The following is a 26951-nucleotide window of genomic DNA, read 5'->3' on the forward strand; positions in this document are numbered from 1 at the left end:
CTATACCCGAGTGTGTGCAGAGGACCCCCTATACCCGAGTGTGTGCAGAGGGCCCCCCTATACCCGAGTGTGTGCAGAAGACCCCCTATACCCGAGTGTGTGCAGAGGACCCCCCTATACCCGAGTGTGTGCAGAGGACCCCCTATACCCGAGTGTGTGCAGAGGGCCCCCCTATACCCGTGTTTGTGCAGAAGACCCCCTATACCCGAGTGTGTGCAGAGGACCCCCCTATACCCAAGTGTGAGGACCCCTATAACTGAGTGTGTGCGGAGGACCCCCCTATACCCGAGTGTGTGCAGAGGACCCCCTATACCCGAGTGTGTGCAGAGGACCCCCTATACCCGAATGTGTGCAGAGGACCCCCCTATACCCGAGTGTGTGCAGAGGACCCCCCTATACCCGAGTGTGTGCAGAGGACCCCCCTATACCCGAGTGTGTGCAGAGGACCCCCCTATACCCGAGTGTGTGCAGAGGACCCCCCTATACCCGAGTGTGTGCAGAGGACCCCCCTATACCCGAGTGTGTGCAGAGGACCCCCCTATACCCGAGTGTGTGCAGAAGACCCCCTATACCCGAGTGTGTGCAGAGGACCCCCCTATACCCGAGTGTGAGGACCCCCTATAACCGAGTGTGTGCAGAAGACCCCCTATACCCGAGTGTGTGCAGAGGATCCCCCTATACCTGAGTGTGAGGACCCCCCTATACCCGAGTGTGTGCAGAGGACCCCCCTATACCCTAGTGTGTGCAGAGGGCCCCCCTATACCCGAGTGTGTGCAGAAGACCCCCTATACCCGAGTGTGTGCAGAGGACCCCCCTATACCCAAGTGTGAGGACCCCTATAACCGAGTGTGTGCGGAGGACCCCCCTATACCCGAGTGTGTGCAGAGGACCCCCTATACCCGAGTGTGTGCAGAGGGCCCCCTATACCCGAGTGTGTGCAGAAGACCCCCTATACCCGAGTGTGTGCAGAGGATCCCCCTATACCCAAGTGTGAGGACCCCCTATAACCAAGTGTGTGCAGAGGACCCCCCTATACCCAAGTGTGAGGACCCCCCCTATACCCGAGTGAGAGGACCCCCTATACCCGAGTGTGTGCAGAGGACCCCCCTATACCCGAGTGTGTGCAGAGGGCCCCCCTATACCCGAGTGTGTGCAGAAGACCCCCCTATACCCGAGTGAGAGGACCCCCCTATACCCGAGTGTGTGCAGAGGACCCCCCTATACCCGAGTGTGTGCAGAGGACCCCCTATACCCGAGTGAGAGGACCCCCCTATACCCGAGTGTGTGCAGAGGACCCCCCTATACCCAAGTGTGAGGACCCCCTATAACCGAGTGTGTGCAGAGGACCCCCCTATACCCGAGTGTGAGGACCCCCTATACCTGAGTGTGAGGACCCCCCTTTACCCGAGTGAGAGGACCCCCTATACCCGAGTGTGTGCAGAAGACCCCCTATACCCGAGTGTGTGCAGAGGACCCCCCTATACCCAAGTGTGAGGACCCCTATAACCGAGTGTGTGAGGAGGACCCCCCTATACCCGAGTGTGTGCAGAGGACCCCCTATACCCGAGTGTGTGCAGAGGACCCCCCTATACCCAAGTGTGAGGACCCCCTATAACCCGAGTGTGTGCAGAGGACCCCCCTATACCCGAGTGTATGCAGAGGACCCCCCTATACCCGAGTGTGAGGACCCCCATATACCCGAGTGAGAGGACCCCCTATACCCGAGTGTGTGCAGAGGACCCCCCTATACCCGAGTGTGTGCAGAGGGCCCCCCTATACCCGAGTGAGAGGACCCCCCCTATACCCGAGTGTGTGCAGAGGACCCCAGTATACCCAAGTGTGTGCAGAGGACCCCCCTATACCCGAGTGTGAGGACCCCCCTATACCCGAGTGTGAGGACCCCCTATACCCGAGTGTGTGCAGAGGACCCCCTATACCCGAGTGTGTGCAGAGGAACCCCCTATACCCGAGTGTGTGCAGAGGACCCCCCTATACCTGAGTGTGTGCAGAGGACCCCCTATACCCGAGTGTGTGCAGAGGACCCCCCTATACCCGAGTGTGTGGAGAGGACCCCCTATACCCGAGTGTGTGCAGAGGACCCCCTATACCCGAGTGTGTGCAGAGGAACCCCCTATACCCGAGTGTGTGCAGAGGACCCCCCAATACCCGAGTGTGTGCAGAGGACCCCCCTATACCTGAGTGTGTGCAGAGGACCCCCTATACCCGAGTGTGTGCAGAGGACCCCCCTATACCCGAGTGTGTGCAGAGGACCCCCTATACCCGAGTGTGTGCAGAGGACCCCCTATACCCGAGTGTGTGCAGAGGACCCCCCTATACCCGAGTGTGTGCAGAGGACCCCCTATACCCGAGTGTGTGCAGAGGAACCCCCTATACCCGAGTGTGTGCAGAGGACCCCCCAATACCCGAGTGTGTGCAGAGGACCCCCCTATACCTGAGTGTGTGCAGAGGACCCCCTATACCCGAGTGTGTGCAGAGGACCCCCCTATACCCGAGTGTGTGCAGAGGACCCCCTATACCCGAGTGTGTGCAGAGGACCCCCTATACCCGAGTGTGTGCAGAGGACCCCCCTATACCCGAGTGTGTGCAGAGGACCCCCTATACCCGAGTGTGTGCAGAGGAACCCCCATATACCCGAGTGTGTGCAGAGGACCCCCCTATACCCGAGTGTGTGCAGAGGACCCCCTATACCTGAGTGTGTGCAGAGGACCCCCTATACCCGAGTGTGTGCAGAGGACCCCCCTATACCTGAGTGTGTGCAGAGGACCCCCTATACCTGAGTGTGTGCAGAGGACCCCCCTATACCCGAGTGTGTGCAGAGGACCCCCCTATATCCGAGTGTGCAGAGGACCCCCCTATACCCGAGTGTGCAGAGGACCCCCCTATACCTGAGTGTGTGCAGAGGACCCCCCTATACCCGAGTGTGTGCAGAGGACCCCCCTATACCCGAGTGTGTGCAGAGCACCCCCCTATACCCGAGTGTGTGCAGAGGACCCCCTATACCTGAGTGTGTGCAGAGGACCCCCCTATACCCGAGTGTGCAGAGGACCCCCCTATACCCGAGTGTGAGGACCCCCCTATACCCGAGTGTGTGCAGAGGACCCCCCTATACCTGAGTGTGCAGAGGACCCCCTATACCTGAGTGTGTGCAGAGGACCCCCCTATACCCGAGTGTGTGCAGAGGACCCCCCTATACTCGAGTGTGTGCAGAGGACCCCCCTATACCCGAGTGTGTGCAGAGGACCCCCCTATACCTGAGTGTGTGCAGAGGACCCCCCTATACCCGAGTGTGTGCAGAGGACCCCCCTATACCTGAGTGTGTGCAGAGGACCCCCCTATACCCGAGTGTGAGGACCCCCCTATACCTGAGTGTGAGGACCCCCCTATACCTGAGTGTGTGCAGAGGACCCCCCTATACCCGAGTGTGTGCAGAGGACCCCCCTATACCTGAGTGTGTGCAGAGGACCCCCCTATACCCGAGTGTGAGGACCCCCCTATACCTGAGTGTGAGGACCCCCCTATATCCGAGTGTGCAGAGGACCCCCCTATACCCGAGTGTGCAGAGGACCCCCCTATACCTGAGTGTGTGCAGAGGACCCCCCTATACCTGAGTGTTCAGAGGACCCCTCTATACCCGAGTGTGTGCAGAGGACCCCCCTATACCTGAGTGTGTGCAGAGGACCCCCCTATACCTGAGTGTGTGCAGAGGACCCCCCTATACCCGAGTGTGTGCAGAGGACCCCCCTATACCTGAGTGTGTGCAGAGGACCCCCCTATACCCGAGTGTGTGCAGAGGACCCCCCTATACCTGAGTGTGTGCAGAGGACCCCCCTATACCCGAGTGTGTGCAGAGCACCCCCCTATACCCGAGTGTGTGCAGAGGACCCCCCTATACCTGAGTGTGTGCAGAGGACCCCCCTATACCCGAGTGTGCAGAGGACCCCCCTATACCCGAGTGTGAGGACCCCCCTATACCCGAGTGTGTGCAGAGGACCCCCCTATACCTGAGTGTGCAGAGGACCCCCTATACCTGAGTGTGTGCAGAGGACCCCCCTATACCCGAGTGTGTGCAGAGGACCCCCCTATACTCGAGTGTGTGCAGAGGACCCCCCTATACCCGAGTGTGTGCAGAGGACCCCCCTATACCTGAGTGTGTGCAGAGGACCCCCCTATACCCGAGTGTGAGGACCCCCCTATACCTGAGTGTGTGCAGAGGACTCCCCTATACCCGAGTGTGTGCAGAGGACCCCCCTATACCTGAGTGTGCAGAGGACCCCCTATACCCGAGTGTGTGCAGAGGACCCCCCTATACCCGAGTGTGTGCAGAGGACCCCCCTATACCTGAGTGTGTGCAGAGGACCCCCCTATAACCGAGTGTGCAGAGGACCCCCCTATACCCGAGTGTGAGGACCCCCCTATACCCGAGTGTGTGCAGAGGACCCCCCTATACCTGAGTGTGTGCAGAGGACCCCCTATACCCGAGTGTGTGCAGAGGACCCCCCTATACCCGAGTGTGTGCAGAGGACCCCCTATACCCGAGTGTGTGCAGAGGACCCCCCTATACCCGAGTGTGAGGACCCCCCTATACCTGAGTGTGAGGACCCCCCTATACCTGAGTGTGTGCAGAGGACCCCCCTATACCCGAGTGTGAGGACCCCCCTATACCTGAGTGTGTGCAGAGGACCCCCTATACCCGAGTGTGTGCAGAGGACCCCCCTATACCCGAGTGTGTGCAGAGGACCCCCCTATACCCGAGTGTGTGCAGAGGACCCCCCTATACCTGAGTGTGTGCAGAGGACCCCCCTATACCCGAGTGTGTGCAGAGGACCCCCCTATACCTGAGTGTGTGCAGAGGACCCCCCTATACCCGAGTGTGTGCAGAGGACCCCCCTATACCCGAGTGTGTGCAGAGGACCCCCCTATATCCGAGTGTGCAGAGGACCCCCCTATACCCGAGTGTGCAGAGGACCCCCCTATACCCGAGTGTGTGCAGAGGACCCCCCTATACCTGAGTGTGTGCAGAGGACCCCCCTATACCCGAGTGTGCAGAGGACCCCCCTATACCCGAGTGTGAGGACCCCCCTATACCCGAGTGTGTGCAGAGGACCCCCCTATACCTGAGTGTGCAGAGGACCCCCTATACCTGAGTGTGTGCAGAGGACCCCCCTATACCCGAGTGTGTGCAGAGGACCCCCCTATACCTGAGTGTGTGCAGAGGACCCCCCTATACCCGAGTGTGTGCAGAGGACCCCCCTATACCTGAGTGTGTGCAGAGGACCCCCCTATACCCGAGTGTGTGCAGAGCACCCCCCTATACCCGAGTGTGTGCAGAGGACCCCCCTATACCTGAGTGTGTGCAGAGGACCCCCCTATACCCGAGTGTGCAGAGGACCCCCCTATACCCGAGTGTGAGGACCCCCCTATACCCGAGTGTGTGCAGAGGACCCCCCTATACCTGAGTGTGCAGAGGACCCCCTATACCTGAGTGTGTGCAGAGGACCCCCCTATACCCGAGTGTGTGCAGAGGACCCCCCTATACTCGAGTGTGTGCAGAGGACCCCCCTATACTCGAGTGTGTGCAGAGGACCCCCCTATACCCGAGTGTGTGCAGAGGACCCCCCTATACCTGAGTGTGTGCAGAGGACCCCCCTATACCCGAGTGTGTGCAGAGGACCCCCCTATACCTGAGTGTGTGCAGAGGACCCCCCTATACCCGAGTGTGAGGACCCCCCTATACCTGAGTGTGAGGACCCCCCTATACCTGAGTGTGTGCAGAGGACCCCCCTATACCCGAGTGTGAGGACCCTCCTATACCTGAGTGTGTGCAGAGGACCCCCCTATACCCGAGTGTGTGCAGAGGACCCCCCTATACTCGAGTGTGTGCAGAGGACCCCCCTATACCCGAGTGTGTGCAGAGGACCCCCCTATACCTGAGTGTGTGCAGAGGACCCCCCTATACCCGAGTGTGTGCAGAGGACCCCCCTATACCTGAGTGTGTGCAGAGGACCCCCCTATACCCGAGTGTGAGGACCCCCCTATACCTGAGTGTGAGGACCCCCCTATACCTGAGTGTGTGCAGAGGACCCCCCTATACCCGAGTGTGTGCAGAGGACCCCCCTATACCTGAGTGTGTGCAGAGGACCCCCCTATACCCGAGTGTGAGGACCCCCCTATACCTGAGTGTGAGGACCCCCCTATACCTGAGTGTGTGCAGAGGACCCCCCTATACCCGAGTGTGTGCAGAGGACCCCCCTATACCTGAGTGTGTGCAGAGGACCCCCCTATACCCGAGTGTGAGGACCCCCCTATACCCGAGTGTGAGGACCCCCCTATATCCGAGTGTGCAGAGGACCCCCCTATACCCGAGTGTGCAGAGGACCCCCCTATACCTGAGTGTGTGCAGAGGACCCCCCTATACCTGAGTGTTCAGAGGACCCCCCTATACCCGAGTGTGTGCAGAGGACCCCCCTATACCTGAGTGTGTGCAGAGGACCCCCCTATACCTGAGTGTGTGCAGAGGACCCCCCTATACCCGAGTGTGTGCAGAGGACCCCCCTATACCTGAGTGTGTGCAGAGGACCCCCCTATACCCGAGTGTGTGCAGAGGACCCCCCTATACCTGAGTGTGTGCAGAGGACCCCCCTATACCCGAGTGTGTGCAGAGCACCCCCCTATACCCGAGTGTGTGCAGAGGACCCCCCTATACCTGAGTGTGTGCAGAGGACCCCCCTATACCCGAGTGTGCAGAGGACCCCCCTATACCCGAGTGTGAGGACCCCCCTATACCCGAGTGTGTGCAGAGGACCCCCCTATACCTGAGTGTGCAGAGGACCCCCTATACCCGAGTGTGTGCAGAGGACCCCCCTATACCCGAGTGTGTGCAGAGGACCCCCCTATACTCGAGTGTGTGCAGAGGACCCCCCTATACCCGAGTGTGTGCAGAGGACCCCCCTATACCTGAGTGTGTGCAGAGGACCCCCCTATACCCGAGTGTGAGGACCCCCCTATACCTGAGTGTGTGCAGAGGACTCCCCTATACCCGAGTGTGTGCAGAGGACCCCCCTATACCTGAGTGTGCAGAGGACCCCCTATACCTGAGTGTGTGCAGAGGACCCCCCTATACCCGAGTGTGTGCAGAGGACCCCCCTATACCTGAGTGTGTGCAGAGGACCCCCCTATACCCGAGTGTGCAGAGGACCCCCCTATACCCGAGTGTGAGGACCCCCCTATACCCGAGTGTGTGCAGAGGACCCCCCTATACCTGAGTGTGTGCAGAGGACCCCCTATACACGAGTGTGTGCAGAGGACCCCCCTATACCCGAGTGTGTGCAGAGGACCCCCCTATACTCGAGTGTGTGCAGAGGACCCCCCTATACCCGAGTGTGTGCAGAGGACCCCCCTATACCTGAGTGTGTGCAGAGGACCCCCCTATACCCGAGTGTGTGCAGAGGACCCCCCTATACCTGAGTGTGTGCAGAGGACCCCCCTATACCCGAGTGTGAGGACCCCCCTATACCTGAGTGTGAGGACCCCCCTATACCTGAGTGTGTGCAGAGGACCCCCCTATACCCGAGTGTGTGCAGAGGACCCCCCTATACCTGAGTGTGTGCAGAGGACCCCCCTATACCCGAGTGTGAGGACCCCCCTATACCCGAGTGTGAGGACCCCCCTATATCCGAGTGTGCAGAGGACCCCCCTATACCCGAGTGTGCAGAGGACCCCCCTATACCTGAGTGTGTGCAGAGGACCCCCCTATACCTGAGTGTTCAGAGGACCCCCCTATACCCGAGTGTGTGCAGAGGACCCCCCTATACCTGAGTGTGTGCAGAGGACCCCCCTATACCTGAGTGTGTGCAGAGGACCCCCCTATACCCGAGTGTGTGCAGAGGACCCCCCTATACCTGAGTGTGTGCAGAGGACCCCCCTATACCCGAGTGTGTGCAGAGGACCCCCCTATACCTGAGTGTGTGCAGAGGACCCCCCTATACCCGAGTGTGTGCAGAGCACCCCCCTATACCCGAGTGTGTGCAGAGGACCCCCCTATACCTGAGTGTGTGCAGAGGACCCCCCTATACCCGAGTGTGCAGAGGACCCCCCTATACCCGAGTGTGAGGACCCCCCTATACCCGAGTGTGTGCAGAGGACCCCCCTATACCTGAGTGTGCAGAGGACCCCCTATACCCGAGTGTGTGCAGAGGACCCCCCTATACCCGAGTGTGTGCAGAGGACCCCCCTATACTCGAGTGTGTGCAGAGGACCCCCCTATACCCGAGTGTGTGCAGAGGACCCCCCTATACCTGAGTGTGTGCAGAGGACCCCCCTATACCCGAGTGTGAGGACCCCCCTATACCTGAGTGTGTGCAGAGGACTCCCCTATACCCGAGTGTGTGCAGAGGACCCCCCTATACCTGAGTGTGCAGAGGACCCCCTATACCTGAGTGTGTGCAGAGGACCCCCCTATACCCGAGTGTGTGCAGAGGACCCCCCTATACCTGAGTGTGTGCAGAGGACCCCCCTATACCCGAGTGTGCAGAGGACCCCCCTATACCCGAGTGTGAGGACCCCCCTATACCCGAGTGTGTGCAGAGGACCCCCCTATACCTGAGTGTGTGCAGAGGACCCCCTATACACGAGTGTGTGCAGAGGACCCCCCTATACCCGAGTGTGTGCAGAGGACCCCCTATACCCGAGTGTGTGCAGAGGACCCCCCTATACCTGAGTGTGTGCAGAGGACCCCCCTATACCCGAGTGTGAGGACCCCCCTATACCTGAGTGTGAGGACCCCCCTATACCTGAGTGTGTGCAGAGGACCCCCCTATACCCGAGTGTGAGGACCCCCCTATACCTGAGTGTGAGGACCCCCCTATACCTGAGTGTGCAGAGGACCCCCTATACCTGAGTGTGTGCAGAGGACCCCCCTATACCCGAGTGTGTGCAGAGGACCCCCCTATACCTGAGTGTGTGCAGAGGACCCCCCTATACCCGAGTGTGTGCAGAGGACCCCCTATACCTGAGTGTGTGCAGAGGACCCCCCTATACCCGAGTGTGTGCAGAGGACCCCCCTATACCCGAGTGTGTGCAGAGGACCCCCCTATACCTGAGTGTGTGCAGAGGACCCCCCTATACCCGAGTGTGCAGAGGACCCCCCTATACCCGAGTGTGAGGACCCCCCTATACCCGAGTGTGTGCAGAGGACTCCCCTATACCCGAGTGTGTGCAGAGGACCCCCCTATACCTGAGTGTGCAGAGGACCCCCTATACCCGAGTGTGTGCAGAGGACCCCCCTATACCCGAGTGTGTGCAGAGGACCCCCCTATACCTGAGTGTGTGCAGAGGACCCCCCTATAACCGAGTGTGCAGAGGACCCCCCTATACCCGAGTGTGAGGACCCCCCTATACCCGAGTGTGTGCAGAGGACCCCCCTATACCTGAGTGTGTGCAGAGGACCCCCTATACCCGAGTGTGTGCAGAGGACCCCCCTATACCCGAGTGTGTGCAGAGGACCCCCTATACCCGAGTGTGTGCAGAGGACCCCCCTATACCCGAGTGTGAGGACCCCCCTATACCTGAGTGTGAGGACCCCCCTATACCTGAGTGTGTGCAGAGGACCCCCCTATACCCGAGTGTGAGGACCCCCCTATACCTGAGTGTGAGGACCCCCCTATACCTGAGTGTGCAGAGGACCCCCTATACCTGAGTGTGTGCAGAGGACCCCCCTATACCCGAGTGTGTGCAGAGGACCCCCCTATACCTGAGTGTGTGCAGAGGACCCCCCTATACCCGAGTGTGTGCAGAGGACCCCCCTATACCTGAGTGTGTGCAGAGGACCCCCCTATACCCGAGTGTGTGCAGAGGACCCCCCTATACCCGAGTGTGTGCAGAGGACCCCCCTATATCCGAGTGTGCAGAGGACCCCCCTATACCCGAGTGTGCAGAGGACCCCCCTATACCCGAGTGTGTGCAGAGGACCCCCCTATACCTGAGTGTGTGCAGAGGACCCCCCTATACCCGAGTGTGCAGAGGACCCCCCTATACCCGAGTGTGAGGACCCCCCTATACCCGAGTGTGTGCAGAGGACCCCCCTATACCTGAGTGTGCAGAGGACCCCCTATACCTGAGTGTGTGCAGAGGACCCCCCTATACCCGAGTGTGTGCAGAGGACCCCCCTATACCTGAGTGTGTGCAGAGGACCCCCCTATACCCGAGTGTGTGCAGAGGACCCCCCTATACCTGAGTGTGTGCAGAGGACCCCCCTATACCCGAGTGTGTGCAGAGCACCCCCCTATACCCGAGTGTGTGCAGAGGACCCCCCTATACCTGAGTGTGTGCAGAGGACCCCCCTATACCCGAGTGTGCAGAGGACCCCCCTATACCCGAGTGTGAGGACCCCCCTATACCCGAGTGTGTGCAGAGGACCCCCCTATACCTGAGTGTGCAGAGGACCCCCTATACCTGAGTGTGTGCAGAGGACCCCCCTATACCCGAGTGTGTGCAGAGGACCCCCCTATACTCGAGTGTGTGCAGAGGACCCCCCTATACTCGAGTGTGTGCAGAGGACCCCCCTATACCCGAGTGTGTGCAGAGGACCCCCCTATACCTGAGTGTGTGCAGAGGACCCCCCTATACCCGAGTGTGTGCAGAGGACCCCCCTATACCTGAGTGTGTGCAGAGGACCCCCCTATACCCGAGTGTGAGGACCCCCCTATACCTGAGTGTGAGGACCCCCCTATACCTGAGTGTGTGCAGAGGACCCCCCTATACCCGAGTGTGAGGACCCTCCTATACCTGAGTGTGTGCAGAGGACCCCCCTATACCCGAGTGTGTGCAGAGGACCCCCCTATACTCGAGTGTGTGCAGAGGACCCCCCTATACCCGAGTGTGTGCAGAGGACCCCCCTATACCTGAGTGTGTGCAGAGGACCCCCCTATACCCGAGTGTGTGCAGAGGACCCCCCTATACCTGAGTGTGTGCAGAGGACCCCCCTATACCCGAGTGTGAGGACCCCCCTATACCTGAGTGTGAGGACCCCCCTATACCTGAGTGTGTGCAGAGGACCCCCCTATACCCGAGTGTGTGCAGAGGACCCCCCTATACCTGAGTGTGTGCAGAGGACCCCCCTATACCCGAGTGTGAGGACCCCCCTATACCCGAGTGTGAGGACCCCCCTATATCCGAGTGTGCAGAGGACCCCCCTATACCCGAGTGTGCAGAGGACCCCCCTATACCTGAGTGTGTGCAGAGGACCCCCCTATACCTGAGTGTTCAGAGGACCCCCCTATACCCGAGTGTGTGCAGAGGACCCCCCTATACCTGAGTGTGTGCAGAGGACCCCCCTATACCTGAGTGTGTGCAGAGGACCCCCCTATACCCGAGTGTGTGCAGAGGACCCCCCTATACCTGAGTGTGTGCAGAGGACCCCCCTATACCCGAGTGTGTGCAGAGGACCCCCCTATACCTGAGTGTGTGCAGAGGACCCCCCTATACCCGAGTGTGTGCAGAGCACCCCCCTATACCCGAGTGTGTGCAGAGGACCCCCCTATACCTGAGTGTGTGCAGAGGACCCCCCTATACCCGAGTGTGCAGAGGACCCCCCTATACCCGAGTGTGAGGACCCCCCTATACCCGAGTGTGTGCAGAGGACCCCCCTATACCTGAGTGTGCAGAGGACCCCCTATACCCGAGTGTGTGCAGAGGACCCCCCTATACCCGAGTGTGTGCAGAGGACCCCCCTATACTCGAGTGTGTGCAGAGGACCCCCCTATACCCGAGTGTGTGCAGAGGACCCCCCTATACCTGAGTGTGTGCAGAGGACCCCCCTATACCCGAGTGTGAGGACCCCCCTATACCTGAGTGTGTGCAGAGGACTCCCCTATACCCGAGTGTGTGCAGAGGACCCCCCTATACCTGAGTGTGCAGAGGACCCCCTATACCTGAGTGTGTGCAGAGGACCCCCCTATACCCGAGTGTGTGCAGAGGACCCCCCTATACCTGAGTGTGTGCAGAGGACCCCCCTATACCCGAGTGTGCAGAGGACCCCCCTATACCCGAGTGTGAGGACCCCCCTATACCCGAGTGTGTGCAGAGGACCCCCCTATACCTGAGTGTGTGCAGAGGACCCCCTATACACGAGTGTGTGCAGAGGACCCCCCTATACCCGAGTGTGTGCAGAGGACCCCCTATACCCGAGTGTGTGCAGAGGACCCCCCTATACCTGAGTGTGTGCAGAGGACCCCCCTATACCCGAGTGTGAGGACCCCCCTATACCTGAGTGTGAGGACCCCCCTATACCTGAGTGTGTGCAGAGGACCCCCCTATACCCGAGTGTGAGGACCCCCCTATACCTGAGTGTGAGGACCCCCCTATACCTGAGTGTGCAGAGGACCCCCTATACCTGAGTGTGTGCAGAGGACCCCCCTATACCCGAGTGTGTGCAGAGGACCCCCCTATACCTGAGTGTGTGCAGAGGACCCCCCTATACCCGAGTGTGTGCAGAGGACCCCCTATACCTGAGTGTGTGCAGAGGACCCCCCTATACCCGAGTGTGTGCAGAGGACCCCCCTATACCCGAGTGTGTGCAGAGGACCCCCCTATACCTGAGTGTGTGCAGAGGACCCCCCTATACCCGAGTGTGCAGAGGACCCCCCTATACCCGAGTGTGAGGACCCCCCTATACCCGAGTGTGTGCAGAGGACCCCCCTATACCTGAGTGTGCAGAGGACCCCCTATACCTGAGTGTGTGCAGAGGACCCCCCTATACCCGAGTGTGTGCAGAGGACCCCCCTATACCCGAGTGTGTGCAGAGGACCCCCCTATACCCGAGTGTGTGCAGAGGACCCCCCTATACCCGAGTGTGAGGACCCCCCTATACCTGAGTGTGAGGACCCCCCTATACCTGAGTGTGTGCAGAGGACCCCCCTATACCCGAGTGTGAGGACCCCCCTATACCTGAGTGTGAGGACCCCCCTATACCTGAGTGTGCAGAGGACCCCCAGTGTGTCTCCCATGTCATGTGACCGGTGAGGTAGGTACTCGGTACTGATGGTGATTCTCTCTCGGCAGGGGATGGAGATCGTCCAGACAATGAACAGCGACCCCGGACTGGCGGTTGGTGGGTATCGGAATGTTGATAGTGTGTGTGACGATTGTATCCGAGGGACGTCTCACCCACACCTGCTGTTCTCTATAGCCATGGCAATAGTATATGTCAGATAGTACAGTCTGCACCCTGCTGAACGCCGGCCGAGATCAGTTATGGGGGGAATTGTATAGACAGAGAGGAATGGTAGAGTGCGATCGCTGCGCCGACCCTGAGAATAATACGCCCCGTGATTTCCCTACTTCACCTAGCAACGGGGACCCCGCCCCTGACCCCAGCCCCGCCCCCGACCCCACCCCCACCCCCAGTTTTAATTGTAGAAATCCGCTCACTTTATGATATTTATTATTATGGGATGGAATTTTCAAGGAAATATGAAGTCACCCTGTCCTAAAAATGCCAAGTGCCTGGCTGCCACCCACGTCCAATGGCAATGCCTGTGAGTGTCTGTGAGATGGGGGCGGTGCTCTATGGCGGAGGGGTGTGTCCAGTCCTCCTCGTTGGTCGATAACGGTTCTCCTCTCTGTCCAGGGTACACGGCGTTCAACGGCGTGGACTTCGAGGGGACCTTCCATGTCAACACCGTCACCGATGACGACTACGCCGGCTTCATCTTCAGCTACCAGGACAGCGCCAGCTTCTACGTGGTGATGTGGAAGCAAACCGAGCAAACCTACTGGCAGGCCACGCCCTTCCGTGCCGTGGCAGAGCCGGGCCTGCAGCTGAAGGTCAGTGATTGGAGTGTGCCAAGAGGGCTGGGTGGCGGCATCTGTGGCCTCGCCCAATAATCCCCCCTCACCCAAAAATCCCCCCCAACCCAATAATACCCACTCGCCCAATAATCCCCCCACTCACCCAATAATCCCCCCACTCACCCAATAATACCCACTCACCCAATTATCCCCCAACCCAATAATACCCACTCGCCCAATAATCCCCCCACTCACCCAATAATCCCCCCTCACCCAAAAATCCCCCCCAACCCAATAATACCCACTCGCCCAATAATCCCCCCACTCACCCAATAATACCCACTCGCCCAATAATCCCCCCACTCACCCAATAATACCCACTCGCCCAATAATACCCACTCACCCAATAATCCTCCCACTCACCCAATAATCCTCCCACTCACCCAATAATCCACCCACTCACCCAATAATACCCACTCACCCAATTATCCCCCAACCCAATAATACCCACTCGCCCAATAATCCCCCCACTCACCCAATAATCCCCTCTCACCCAAAAATCCCCCCCAACCCAATAATCCCCCCACTCACCCAATAATACCCACTCGCCCAATAATCCCCCCACTCACCCAATAATACCCACTCACCCAATAATCCCCCCACTCACCCAATAATCCTCCCACTCACCCAATAATACCCACTCACCCAATAATCCCCCCACTCACCCAATAATACCCACTCACCCAATTATCCCCCAACCCAATAATACCCACTCACCCAATAATACCCCCTCATCCAATAATTCCACCAACCCAAAAATCCCCCCACTCACCCAATAATCCCCCCTCGCCCAATAATCCCCCCTCACCCAATAATACCCCCTCACCCAATAATGCCCCCCTCACCCAATAATACCCCCTCACCCAATAATGCCCCCACTCACCCAGTAATCCCCCCATCACCCAATAATCCCCCAACCCAATAATACCCCCTCTCATCCAATTATCCCCCCACTCATCCAGTTATCCCCCCTCACCCAATAATACCCCCTCACCCAATAATGCCCCCACTCACCCAATAATGCCCCCTCATCCAATAATGCCCCCACTCACCCAGTAATCCCCCCCATCACCAAATAATCCCTGAACCCAATAATCCCCCCACTCACCCAAAAATCCCCCCAACCCAGTAATCCCCCAACCCAGTAATCCCCCCAACCCAATAATACCCCCACTCACCCAATTATCCCCCCTCACCCAATAATCTTCCCAACCCAATAATCCCCCCCACTCACCCAATAATCCCCCACTTACCCAATAATCCCCCCCATCACCCAATAATCCCCCCCTCACACAATTATACCCCCCCTTCACCCAATAATCCCCCCCTCACCCAATAATCCCCCACTTACCCAATAATCTCCCCCATCACCCAATAATCCCCCCCATCACCCAATAACCCCCCCTCACCCAATAATCCCCCCATAGCCCAATAATCCCCCCATAGCCCAATAATATCCCCTCGCCCAATAATCCCCCACCCAATAATATCCCCTCAGCCCAATAATCCCCCCTCAACCCAATAATCATCCCCTCACCCAATAATCCCTCCATCACCCAATATTACCCCATAACACAATAATACCCCATCACACAATAATACCCCATCACCCAATAATCCCCAACCCAGTAATCCCCTCCCCCACCCACCCAATAATCCCACCTCACTCAATAACCCCTCTTTACCCAATAACCCCATCACTCAGTACCCCCAGTAGGTATTCCAGGTGTCTCACCCCCTCCCTCATCCTCTCCCCTCCAGGCGGTGAAGTCGAAGACGGGCCCCGGGGAGCAGCTGCGGAACGCCTTGTGGAACACGGGACACACGACTGACCAGGTGCGCCTGCTCTGGAAGGATCCACGGAACGTGGGCTGGAAGGACAAGACGTCATACCGCTGGCAGCTCTCACATCGCCCCCAGGTGGGCTATATCAGGTCAGCACGGGAAACCACCTTCATCAGGACCGTGCGCGCTGACCGCACACCTTACACTCCCATTGTACAATTTACTTTATCAACCCCTATAGTGTTCCCCAAACCAGATTGTACAATCAGATATGGGGGGCTATCATGGCTGACACCTCAGCAGTACCCCCCTCTCTGCCCTCCAGCCTGGTGGTGTCTGGACTGAGATACAAAGTCATTACATTGTATTACATTATATATTACATTGTATTATGAATAGAAGGTGCTGTGTGGGGGGTTTGTTACTCTATGGTGCCCCCACCCTAGTCCTGGCTGTGCCGGGTATTACACTGTGACCAACAGCTTGGAATGGTTTGGCCCATTTGATAGTAAGATCAGAATAGGCAATAAAAGGGCCCATCCCCCAATCCGTTCTGGACTGATCAAAATATTTATATCTCACTTGTCAGTTCACTGTGACTGTGACCTGTCACCTTCCCTCCACAATACAGAAAACATGGATGGCTGGTAGACGGGGATCCATATCCAGGAGAGAGAAAGTCTGGGAGATGGAGGACCTACCCGAGGCTGCATAGAGGCTTGGGTCACTGGAAGCCTCAGAGTGCTTTGGGGTCACATAGCCACTGAGAGCTCAGAATTGTGGGGGTCACTGGAGACACTGGGTGGCGTTGAATCAATAAAAGTCATGGGGTGCTTTTGGGTCATGAAGTTATTGGAGGCTTAGGAGCACTGAGGACACTGGGTTCACTAGAGGTACAGGAGCACTGGAGGCACTGGGGACACTGGGGTCACTGAAGGATATCGGGGTCATTGGAGGCACTGGAGTCACGGAAGCACTGGGGTGACTGGAGACACTGGAGGCATTGAAGACATTGGGATCGCTGGAGACACTGGGGCCATTGGAAGCACTGGAGACACTGGGGTCACTGGAGGCACTGAAGACACTGGAGGCACTGGGATCGCTGGGGTCACTGGAGACACTGGGGCCATTGGAAGCACTGGAGACACTGGGGTCACTGGAGCCACTGAAGACACTGGAGGCACTGGGATCGCTGGGGTCACTGGAGCCATTGGAAGCACTAGAACACTGGGGTCACTGGAGGCACTGAAGGCATAGAAGCACTGGGTTCGCTGAAGTCACTGGAAACACTGCGTTCACTGGAGACTCTGGGATCGCTGGAGGCACTGGAGGGTCGAGACACTGGGGTCAATAGAGACATGGGTCACTATAGGCACTGGGGGCACTGGAGACACTGGGGGCACTGGAGACACTGGGGGCACTGGAGACACTGGGGACACTGGAGACACTGGAGACACTGGGGTCCCTGGGGTCACAGTTCTGGTGTAGCGATGCTTCATCGTTTGAAGCCAGCACTAATGAGGAGAGCTGTTTTCTGGTTGGCCATGACACCAAATCTGTTATATAAGACCCCACCCCTGAGGAGCCCCTCTTGGCATCCCACAATGCAATGTCCAATAGAACGACTGGTGCATTATGGGATGGCGGGGGGCTGAGTGTGATAGGTGGGGGGCTCCCACAGAGGAGTATCTGGTGGTCATCTATGGCAGATATTGGTGCCGTGTAATAGGGACCGCCATGTGTCACCTGTGTTGGGGGGTCCCAGCGGAGGTTTCGGGAATGCCCTGACCACACTCGGACATATAGTGCCCCCACATGGAGAGTGAGGGGTCTGCACTCAGCACTGGTGGGATCAGATCATCCTGTGAAATTCCTGGGCTGCAGAGCTGACACTCTAATCAGATTGGTCAGAATTAGGACAGTGAGGAGTTAATGCCCCCCGCAGAGGGGGAAGGGAGGGGCAGATGAGAAAATCCCCCATCCTCTTCTTGTTTAGTGAAGCGATGAGATCAGCGGGAAGCTGAACCCGGCCAGTCCTTGTCGCCGTCACCCCGGCAACGCAATGGCGGTCAGGAATGTCAGGCTGGGAGCCAGAGGGATCGCCTCTTTCATATGGAAAAGGGGAGAACAATGGCCGGCCTCTGGGAACCGGACTGCTCTGTCTTCCTGGGGGGGACCCCTATGCTGGGCCCCCAACTTAATACCCAACACCAGCCCTACAAGGGATGAGCTCATAGTATGGCCCCTGCGAGAGAGAGAGAGAGAGGGGGGAGGGGAGGGATAGAGGGAGAGAGGGATGTATGGAGGGATGGAAGGAGAGAGGGAAGGATGGTGGGATGGAAAGAGGGGGGGAGGGGGGGAGGATGGGAGGAGGGAGGGAGAGAAGGATGGATGGATGGATGGGAGGAGGGATGGAAGGAAGGGGGGGAGAGAGGGATAGGAGGGATGAATGGAAGGAGAGAGGGATGAGTGGAAGTAAAGATGGAGGGATGGATGGAGGAAAGGATGGATGGATGGAGGGATGGATGGAGAGAGGGATGAGTGGAAGGAAAGATGGATGGATGGAGGAAGGGGTGGAGGGATGGATGGATGGAGGGATGGATGGATGGAGGAAGGGGTGGAGGGATGGAGGGAGGAAGGGGTGGAAGGATGGATGGATGGAGGGATGGATGGATGGATGGAGGAAGGGGTGGATGGATGGATGGAGGGATGGATGGATGGATGGAGGAAAGGGTGGAGGGATGGATGGAGGAAGGGGTGGAGGGATGGATGGATGGAGGGAGGAAGGGGTGGAGGGATGGATGGATGGAGGGATGGATGGATGGAGGAAGGGGTGGAGGGATGGAGGGATGGATGGATGGAGGAAAGGGTGGAGGGATGGATGGAGGAAGGGGTGGAAGGATGGATGGATGGATGGATGGATGGAGGAAGGGGTGGATGGATGGATGGAGGGATGGATGGATGGAGGGATGGATGGATGGAGGAAAGGGTGGAGGGATGGATGGATGGAGGAAGGGGTGGAGGGATGGATGGAGGAAAGGGTGGAGGGATGGATGGAGGAAGGGGTGGAGGGATGGATGGATGGATGGATGGATGGATGGAGGGATGGATGGAGGAAAGGGTGGAGGGATGGATGGATGGATGGATGGAGGAAAGGGTGGAGGGATGGATGGAGGAAGGGGTGGAGGGATGGATGGATGGAGGAAGGGGTGGAGGGATGGATGGAGGAAGGGGTGGAGGGATGGATGGAGGAAGGGGTGGAGGGATGGATGGATGGATGGATGGAGGAAGGGGTGGAGGGATGGATGGATGGATGGAGGAAAGGGTGGAGGGATGGATGGAGGAAAGGGTGGAGGGATGGATGGATGGAGGAAGGGGTGGAGGGATGGATGGATGGAGGAAGGGGTGGAGGGATGGATGGATGGAGGAAAGGGTGGAGGGATGGATGGAGGAAGGGGTGGAGGGATGGATGGATGGATGGAGGAAGGGGTGGAGAGATGGATGGATGGATGGATGGAGGAAGGGGTGGAGGGATGGATGGATGGATGGAGGAAGGGGTGGAGAGATGGATGGAGGAAGGGGTGGAGGGATGGATGGATGGAGGAAGGGGTGGAGGGATGGATGGAGGGATGGATGGATGGAGGAAAGGGTGGAGGGATGGATGGAGGAAGGGGTGGAGGGATGGATGGATGGATGGAGGAAGGGGTGGAGGGATGGATGGATGGATGGATGGATGGATGGAGGAAAGGGTGGAGGGATGGATGGAGGAAGGGGTGGAGGGATGGATGGATGGATGGATGGAGGAAGGGGTGGAGGGATGGATGGATGGATGGATGGAGGGATGGATGGAGGAAGGGGTGGAGGGATGGGTGGAGGGATGGATGGATGGAGGAAGGGGTGGAGGGATGGATGGAGGAAGGGGTGGAGGGATGGATGGAGGGATGGATGGATGGAGGAAAGGGTGGAGGGATGGATGGATGGATGGATGGATGGATGGATGGAGGAAGGGGTGGAGAGATGGATGGAGGAAGGGGTGGAGGGATGGATGGAGGAAGGGGTGGAGGGATGGATGGAGGGATGGATGGATGGAGGAAAGGGTGGAGGGATGGATGGATGGATGGATGGATGGAGGAAGGGGTGGAGAGATGGATGGAGGAAGGGGTGGAGGGATGGATGGATGGATGGATGGAGGAAGGGGTGGAGGGATGGATGGATGGAGGAAAGGGTGGAGGGATGGATGGAGGAAGGGGTGGAGGGATGGATGGATGGAGGAAGGGGTGGAGGGATGGATGGAGGAAGGGGTGGAGGGATGGATGGAGGGATGGATGGATGGAGGAAAGGGTGGAGGGATGGATGGAGGAAGGGGTGGAGGGATGGATGGAGGGATGGATGGATGGAGGAAAGGGTGGAGGGATGGATGGAGGAAGGGGTGGAGGGATGGATGGAGGGATGGATGGATGGAGGAAAGGGTGGAGGGATGGATGGATGGATGGATGGAGGAAGGGGTGGAGAGATGGATGGAGGAAGGGGTGGAGGGATGGATGGAGGAAGGGGTGGAGGGATGGATGGATGGAGGAAAGGGTGGAGGGATGGATGGATGGATGGATGGAGGAAGGGGTGGAGAGATGGATGGAGGAAGGGGTGGAGGGATGGATGGATGGATGGATGGAGGAAGGGGTGGAGGGATGGATGGAGGGATGGATGGATGGAGGAAAGGGTGGAGGGATGGATGGAGGAAGGGGTGGAGGGATGGATGGATGGAGGAAGGGGTGGAGGGATGGATGGAGGAAGGGGTGGAGGGATGGATGGAGGGATGGATGGATGGAGGAAAGGGTGGAGGGATGGATGGATGGATGGATGGAGGAAGGGGTGGAGAGATGGATGGAGGAAGGGGTGGAGGGATGGATGGAGGGATGGATGGATGGAGGAAAGGGTGGAGGGATGGATGGAGGAAGGGGTGGAGGGATGGATGGAGGGATGGATGGATGGAGGAAAGGGTGGAGGGATGGATGGAGGAAGGGGTGGAGGGATGGATGGAGGGATGGATGGAGGGATGGATGGATGAAAGGGTGGAGGGATGGATGGATGGATGGATGGATGGAGGAAGGGGTGGAGAGATGGATGGAGGAAGGGGTGGAGGGATGGATGGAGGAAGGGGTGGAGGGATGGATGGAGGGATGGATGGATGGAGGAAAGGGTGGAGGGATGGATGGATGGATGGATGGATGGATGGATGGAGGAAGGGGTGGAGAGATGGATGGAGGAAGGGGTGGAGGGATGGATGGATGGATGGATGGAGGAAGGGGTGGAGGGATGGATGGAGGGATGGATGGATGGAGGAAAGGGTGGAGGGATGGATGGAGGAAGGGGTGGAGGGATGGATGGAGGGATGGATGGATGGAGGAAAGGGTGGAGGGATGGATGGATGGATGGATGGAGGAAGGGGTGGAGAGATGGATGGAGGAAGGGGTGGAGGGATGGATGGATGGATGGAGGAAGGGGTGGAGGGATGGATGGAGGGATGGATGGATGGAGGAAAGGGTGGAGGGATGGATGGAGGAAGGGGTGGAGGGATGGATGGATGGAGGAAGGGGTGGAGGGATGGATGGATGGATGGATGGATGGAGGAAGGGGTGGAGGGATGGATGGATGGAGGAAGGGGTGGAGGGATGGATGGAGGAAGGGGTGGAGGGATGGATGGATGGAGGAAGGGGTGGAGGGATGGATGGATGGATGGATGGATGGAGGAAGGGGTGGAGGGATGGATGGAGGGATGGATGGATGGAGGAAAGGGTGGAGGGATGGATGGAGGAAGGGGTGGAGGGATGGATGGATGGAGGAAGGGGTGGAGGGATGGATGGATGGATGGATGGATGGAGGAAGGGGTGGAGGGATGGATGGATGGATGGAGGAAGGGGTGGATGGATGGATGGAGGAAGGGGTGGAGGGATGGATGGATGGATGGAGGAAGGGGTGGATGGATGGATGGATGGATGGATGGATGGATGGAGGAAGGGGTGGAGGGATGGATGGATAGAAGAGTGATCGGTAATCTGTAGACATGATGTGGTGTATACAGTATATATCGCACGCTCTCCATCTTGTCTTCTTTCAGAGTGAAGTTGTATGAAGGAGTAGATTTGGTGGCGGATTCCGGAGTCGTTATAGACACCACCATGCGAGGAGGACGGCTCGGGGTCTTTTGCTTCTCCCAAGAGAACATTATCTGGTCCAACCTACAGTACAGGTGTAATGGTGAGTAGGACAGGTGTACATTGGGTGTAACAATGAATGGGGCAGGTGTATATTAGGTGTAATGGTTTAATGAACAGTTATGTAACAGCTGTAATGCTAACTGTGCACAGTGTATATCACAGGTGTATCAGGTATACAGGTGGGTGTGCACAGTGTATATCACAGGTGTATCAGGTATACAGGTGGGTGTGCACAGTGTATATCACACAGGTGTATCAGGTATACAGGTGGGTGTGCACAGTGTATATCACAGGTGTATCAGGTATACAGGTGGGTGTGCACAGTGTATATCACACAGGTGTATTGGGTATACAGGTGGGTGTGCACAGTGTATATCACACAGGTGTATTGGGTATACAGGTGGGTGTGCACAGTGTATATCACAGGTGTATTGGGTATACAGGTGGGTGGGCACAGTGTATATCACAGGTGTATCAGCTATACAGGTGGGTGTGCACAGTGTATATCACAGGTGTATTGGGTATATAGGTGGGTGTGCACAGTGTATATCACAGGTGTATTGGGTATACAGGTGGGTGTGCACAGTGTATATCACACAGGTGTATGAGGTATACAGGTGGGTGTGCACAGTGTATATCACAGGTGTATCAGGTATATAGGTGGGTGTGCACAGTATACTCTTTCAGTGGTTCTCATGCACATAACTATCTTCTCTCTCCACAGACACGATTCCAGAAGATTTTGAACCATACAGGAAGATGCTGTTGGAGAGTCGGGAGTAGGTTTAGCGCCCCCATCTGACAGAGTTTCCAACTTCTGCACACCAGCGTTTGTCCACAGAGCATACCGATTCCACGTTTTGAGAGAAGAGGTCGGACCCCAAACTGGGCGGAGGGGCCCATCATAGCTCTGTGACCGGGGACCACTCAGCAGACATTGTCCCCATTTTGGTGGGGAAGGTGTGACCTCCCATGGTCCCTCTCTGGTAGGACATTGGAAGGAAGTGACTTTGGGACAATCCTCTACCTATGGCTGCCCAGGGCCTGGCGGTTGTATCATAAAATCTGGAATATTCCATCACATCTCATAAAGTTCAGGAGGTTTTTATAGCGGGTGTTGTGTCCTCTGTGTGCCGTGTCTGGAGCTTCTCGGGGTTTGGGGTCTTTGATGTGGCTGGAATATTACCCAGAATCCCCAGCTGATGGGAAGGTTCGGGTCATTCTAGGCTGCTCTTCCATTCATCTGTAGCCCAATTGGAGGAACGCTGGGGGTCTTTAATAATGCAGGAACAGTCCGTGACACGCAAGCCGTATCCTGTATCGGCCACATGGACCAAAAATACCATCTGAAAAGCAAAAATCTTTAAAATGATCCAACAGCCAATCAGCTGAGCTGCTGCTGTCTATCTAAAGCCCCCCCCCCACACTCCCCATCAGTGTTCAGATACAGGTTGGCAATGATGGTACCTGATGGTGCTCCAAACACCTCTGTAGGTCACTGAACACCGGAACACCGGGACACCACGCTCACCGATTATCTGCTGTGTAAACTCGTTAGACCTCATTGGCAGATAATCTGCTGTCAACGTCACAAGCCAAGAGATTTCCATCAGTGTCCCAGCTCCTACCAGAGGGACAGGTGTACATCAGGTGTAATGGTGAGGGGGACAGGTGTACATCAGGTATAATGGTGAGGGGGACAGGTGTACATCAGGTGTAATGGTGAGGGGGGACAGGTGTACATCAGGTATAATGGTGATGAGGACAGGTGTACATCAGGTGTAATGGTGAGGGGGACAGGTGTACATCAGGTGTAATGGTGAGGGGGACAGGTGTACATCAGGTGTAATGGTGATGAGGACAGGTGTACATCAGGTGTAATGGTGAGGGGGACAGGTGTACATCAGGTGTAATGGTGAGGGGGACAGGTGTACATCAGGTATAATGGTGAGGGGGACAGGTGTACATCAGGTGTAATGGTGAGGGGGGACAGGTGTACATCAGGTATAATGGTGAGGGGGACAGGTGTACATCAGGTGTAATGGTGATGAGGACAGGTGTACATCAGGTGTAATGGTGAGGGGGACAGGTGTACATCAGGTGTAATGGTGAGGGGGACAGGTGTACATCAGGTGTAATGGTGATGAGGACAGGTGTACATCAGGTGTAATGGTGATGAGGACAGGTGTACATCAGGTGTAATGGTGATGAGGACAGGTGTACATCAGGTGTAATGGTGATGAGGACGGGTGTACATCAGGTGTAATGGTGAGGGGGACAGGTGTACATCAGGTGTAATGGTGATGAGGACAGGTGTACATCAGGTGTAATGGTGATGAGGACAGGTGTACATCAGGTGTAATGGTGATGAGGACAGGTGTACATCAGGTGTAATGGTGATGAGGACAGGAGTACATCAGGTGTAATGGTGAGGGGGGACAGGTGTATATCAGGTGTAATGGTGATGAGGACAGGTGTACATCAGGTGTAATGGTGAGGAGGGACAGGTGTGCATCAGGTGTAATGGTGAGGAGGGACAGGTGTACATCAGGTGTAATGGTGAGGGGGACAGGTGTACATCAGGTGTAATGGTGAGGAGGGACAGGTGTACATCAGGTGTAATGGTGAGGAGGGACAGGTGTACATCAGGTGTAATGGTGAGGGGGACAGGTGTACATCAGGTGTAATGGTGAGGGGGACAGGTGTACATCAGGTGTAATGGTGAGGGGGACAGGTGTACATCAGGTGTAATGGTGAGGAGGGACAGGTGTACATCAGGTGTAATGGTGAGGGGGGACAGGTGTACATCAGGTGTAATGGTGAGGGGGGACAGGTGTACATCAGGTGTAATGGTGAGGAGGGACAGGTGTACATCAGGTGTAATAGTGAGGGGGGGACAGGTGTACATCAGGTGTAATGGTGAGGGGAGAAAGGTGTACATCAGGTGTAATGGTGAGGAGGGACAGGTGTGCATCAGGTGTAATGGTGAGGAGGGACAGGTGTACATCAGGTGTAATGGTGAGGGGGACAGGTGTACATCAGGTGTAATGGTGATGAGGACAGGTGTACATCAGGTGTAATGGTAAGGGGGACAGGTGTACATCAGGTGTAATGGTGATGAGGACAGTTGTACATCAGGTGTAATGGTGAGGGGGGACAGGTGTACATCAGGTGTAATGGTGATGAGGACAGTTGTACATCAGGTGTAATGGTGAGGGGGGACAGGTGTACATCAGGTGTAATGGTGAGGGGGGACAGGTGTACATCAGGTGTAATGGTGAGGGGGACAGGTGTACATCAGGTGTAATGGTGATGAGGACAGGTGTACATCAGGTGTAATGGTGATGAGGACAGGTGTACATCAGGTGTAATGGTGAGGGGGGACAGGTGTACATCAGGTGTAATGGTGAGGGGGACAGGTGTACATCAGGTGTAATGGTGATGAGGACAGTTGTACATCAGGTGTAATGGTGAGGGGGGACAGGTGTACATCAGGTGTAATGGTGATGAGGACAGTTGTACATCAGGTGTAATGGTGAGGGGGGACAGGTGTACATCAGGTGTAATGGTGATGAGGACAGTTGTACATCAGGTGTAATGGTGATGAGGACAGGTGTACATCAGGTGTAATGGTGAGGGGGACAGGTGTACATCAGGTGTAATGGTGATGAGGACAGGTGTACATCAGGTGTAATGGTGAGGAGGGACAGGTGTACATCAGGTGTAATGGTGATGAGGACAGGTGTACATCAGGTGTAATGGTTAGGGGGACAGGTGTACATCAGGTGTAATATTGATGAGGACGGGTGTACATCAGGTGTAATGGTGAGGGGGGACAGGTGTACATCAGGTGTAATGGTGATGAGGACGGGTGTACATCAGGTGTAATATTGATGAGGACAGGTGTACATCAGGTGTAATGGTGATGAGGACAGGTGTACATCAGGTGTAATGGTGATGAGGACAGGTGTACATCAGGTGTAATGGTGAGGGGGACAGGGGTACATCAGGTGTAATGGTGATGAGGACAGGTGTACATCAGGTGTAATATTGATGAGGACAGGTGTACATCAGGTGTAATGGTGACGAGGACAGGTGTACATCAGGTATAATGGTGATGAGGACAGGTGTACATCAGGTATAATGGTGGGGGGGACAGGTGTACATCAGGTGTAATGGTGAGGAGGACAGGTGTACATCAGGTGTAATGGTGATGAGGACAGGTGTACATCAGGTGTAATGGTGAGGGGGACAGGTTTACATCAGGTGTAATGGGGATGAGGACAGGTGTACATCAGGTATAATGGTGACGAGGACAGGTGTACATCAGGTGTAATGGTGAGGGGGACAGGTGTACATCAGGTGTAATGGTGATGAGGACAGGTGTACATCAGGTGTAATGGTGAGGGGGACAGGTGTACATCAGGTGTAATGGTGAGGGGGGACAGGTGTACATCAGGTATAATAGTGATGAGGACAGGTGTACATCAGGTGTAATGGTGAGGGGGACAGGTGTACATCAGGTGTAATGGTGAGGGGGACAGGTGTACATCAGGTGTAATGGTGAGGGGGACAGGTGTACATCAGGTGTAAGGGTGAGGGGGACAGGTTTGCGTCAGATGTAAAGAGGGTGGGACAGGTGTATATCAGGTATGGAGGTGGGGTGGCAGAGGTGTATATGAGGTGTAATGGGGGAGGACGTGTATATCAGGTACAGGGGGTTGGGACAGGTTTATATCTGGTGTAAAAGGGGTGTGACAGGTGTATATCACGTATAGGGGGTGGCACAGGTGTATATCAGGTGTAATGGGGAGGACAGGTTTATATCATGTATGGGGAGTGGGACAGGTATGTGTATCAGGTGCAATGAGGGTGGGACAGGTATATGTCAGGTGTAATGGGGGTAGGGCGGGTACATGTGAGGTGTAATGGGGGTAGGGCGGGTATATGTGAGGTGTAACGGGGGTAGGAAAGGTACATGTGAGGTGTAACGGGGGTAGGGAAGGGTACATGTGAGGTGTAATGGGGGTAGGGAAGGGTACATGTGAGGTGTAATGGGGGTAGGGAAGGGTACATGTGAGGTGT

At 56.9% G+C, this 26951-nt stretch overlaps 1 protein-coding gene across 1 annotated transcript in view; it reads left to right on the plus strand.

Moving 5' to 3' along the window:
• The window catches only part of THBS3 (thrombospondin 3), a 53314-nt gene extending 30338 nt beyond the window's left edge, over positions 1 to 22976 (plus strand). The window contains exons 19-23 of the mRNA XM_077463815.1: positions 13078 to 13126; positions 13646 to 13842; positions 15628 to 15800; positions 21767 to 21906; positions 22591 to 22976. Of these exons, the coding sequence (XP_077319941.1) occupies positions 13078 to 13126; positions 13646 to 13842; positions 15628 to 15800; positions 21767 to 21906; positions 22591 to 22649 (618 nt within the window). The 3' untranslated portion in view covers positions 22650 to 22976. The remainder of the gene's footprint in view (positions 1 to 13077; positions 13127 to 13645; positions 13843 to 15627; positions 15801 to 21766; positions 21907 to 22590) is intronic.
• Positions 22977 to 26951: the final 3975 nt, after the last annotated feature.

Source organism: Lithobates pipiens, unplaced genomic scaffold, assembly GCF_037356315.1.
Source record: "Lithobates pipiens isolate NorthernLeopardFrog02 unplaced genomic scaffold, aLitPip1_a1.2 Scaffold_30, whole genome shotgun sequence".
NCBI lineage: Eukaryota > Metazoa > Chordata > Amphibia > Anura > Ranidae > Lithobates > Lithobates pipiens.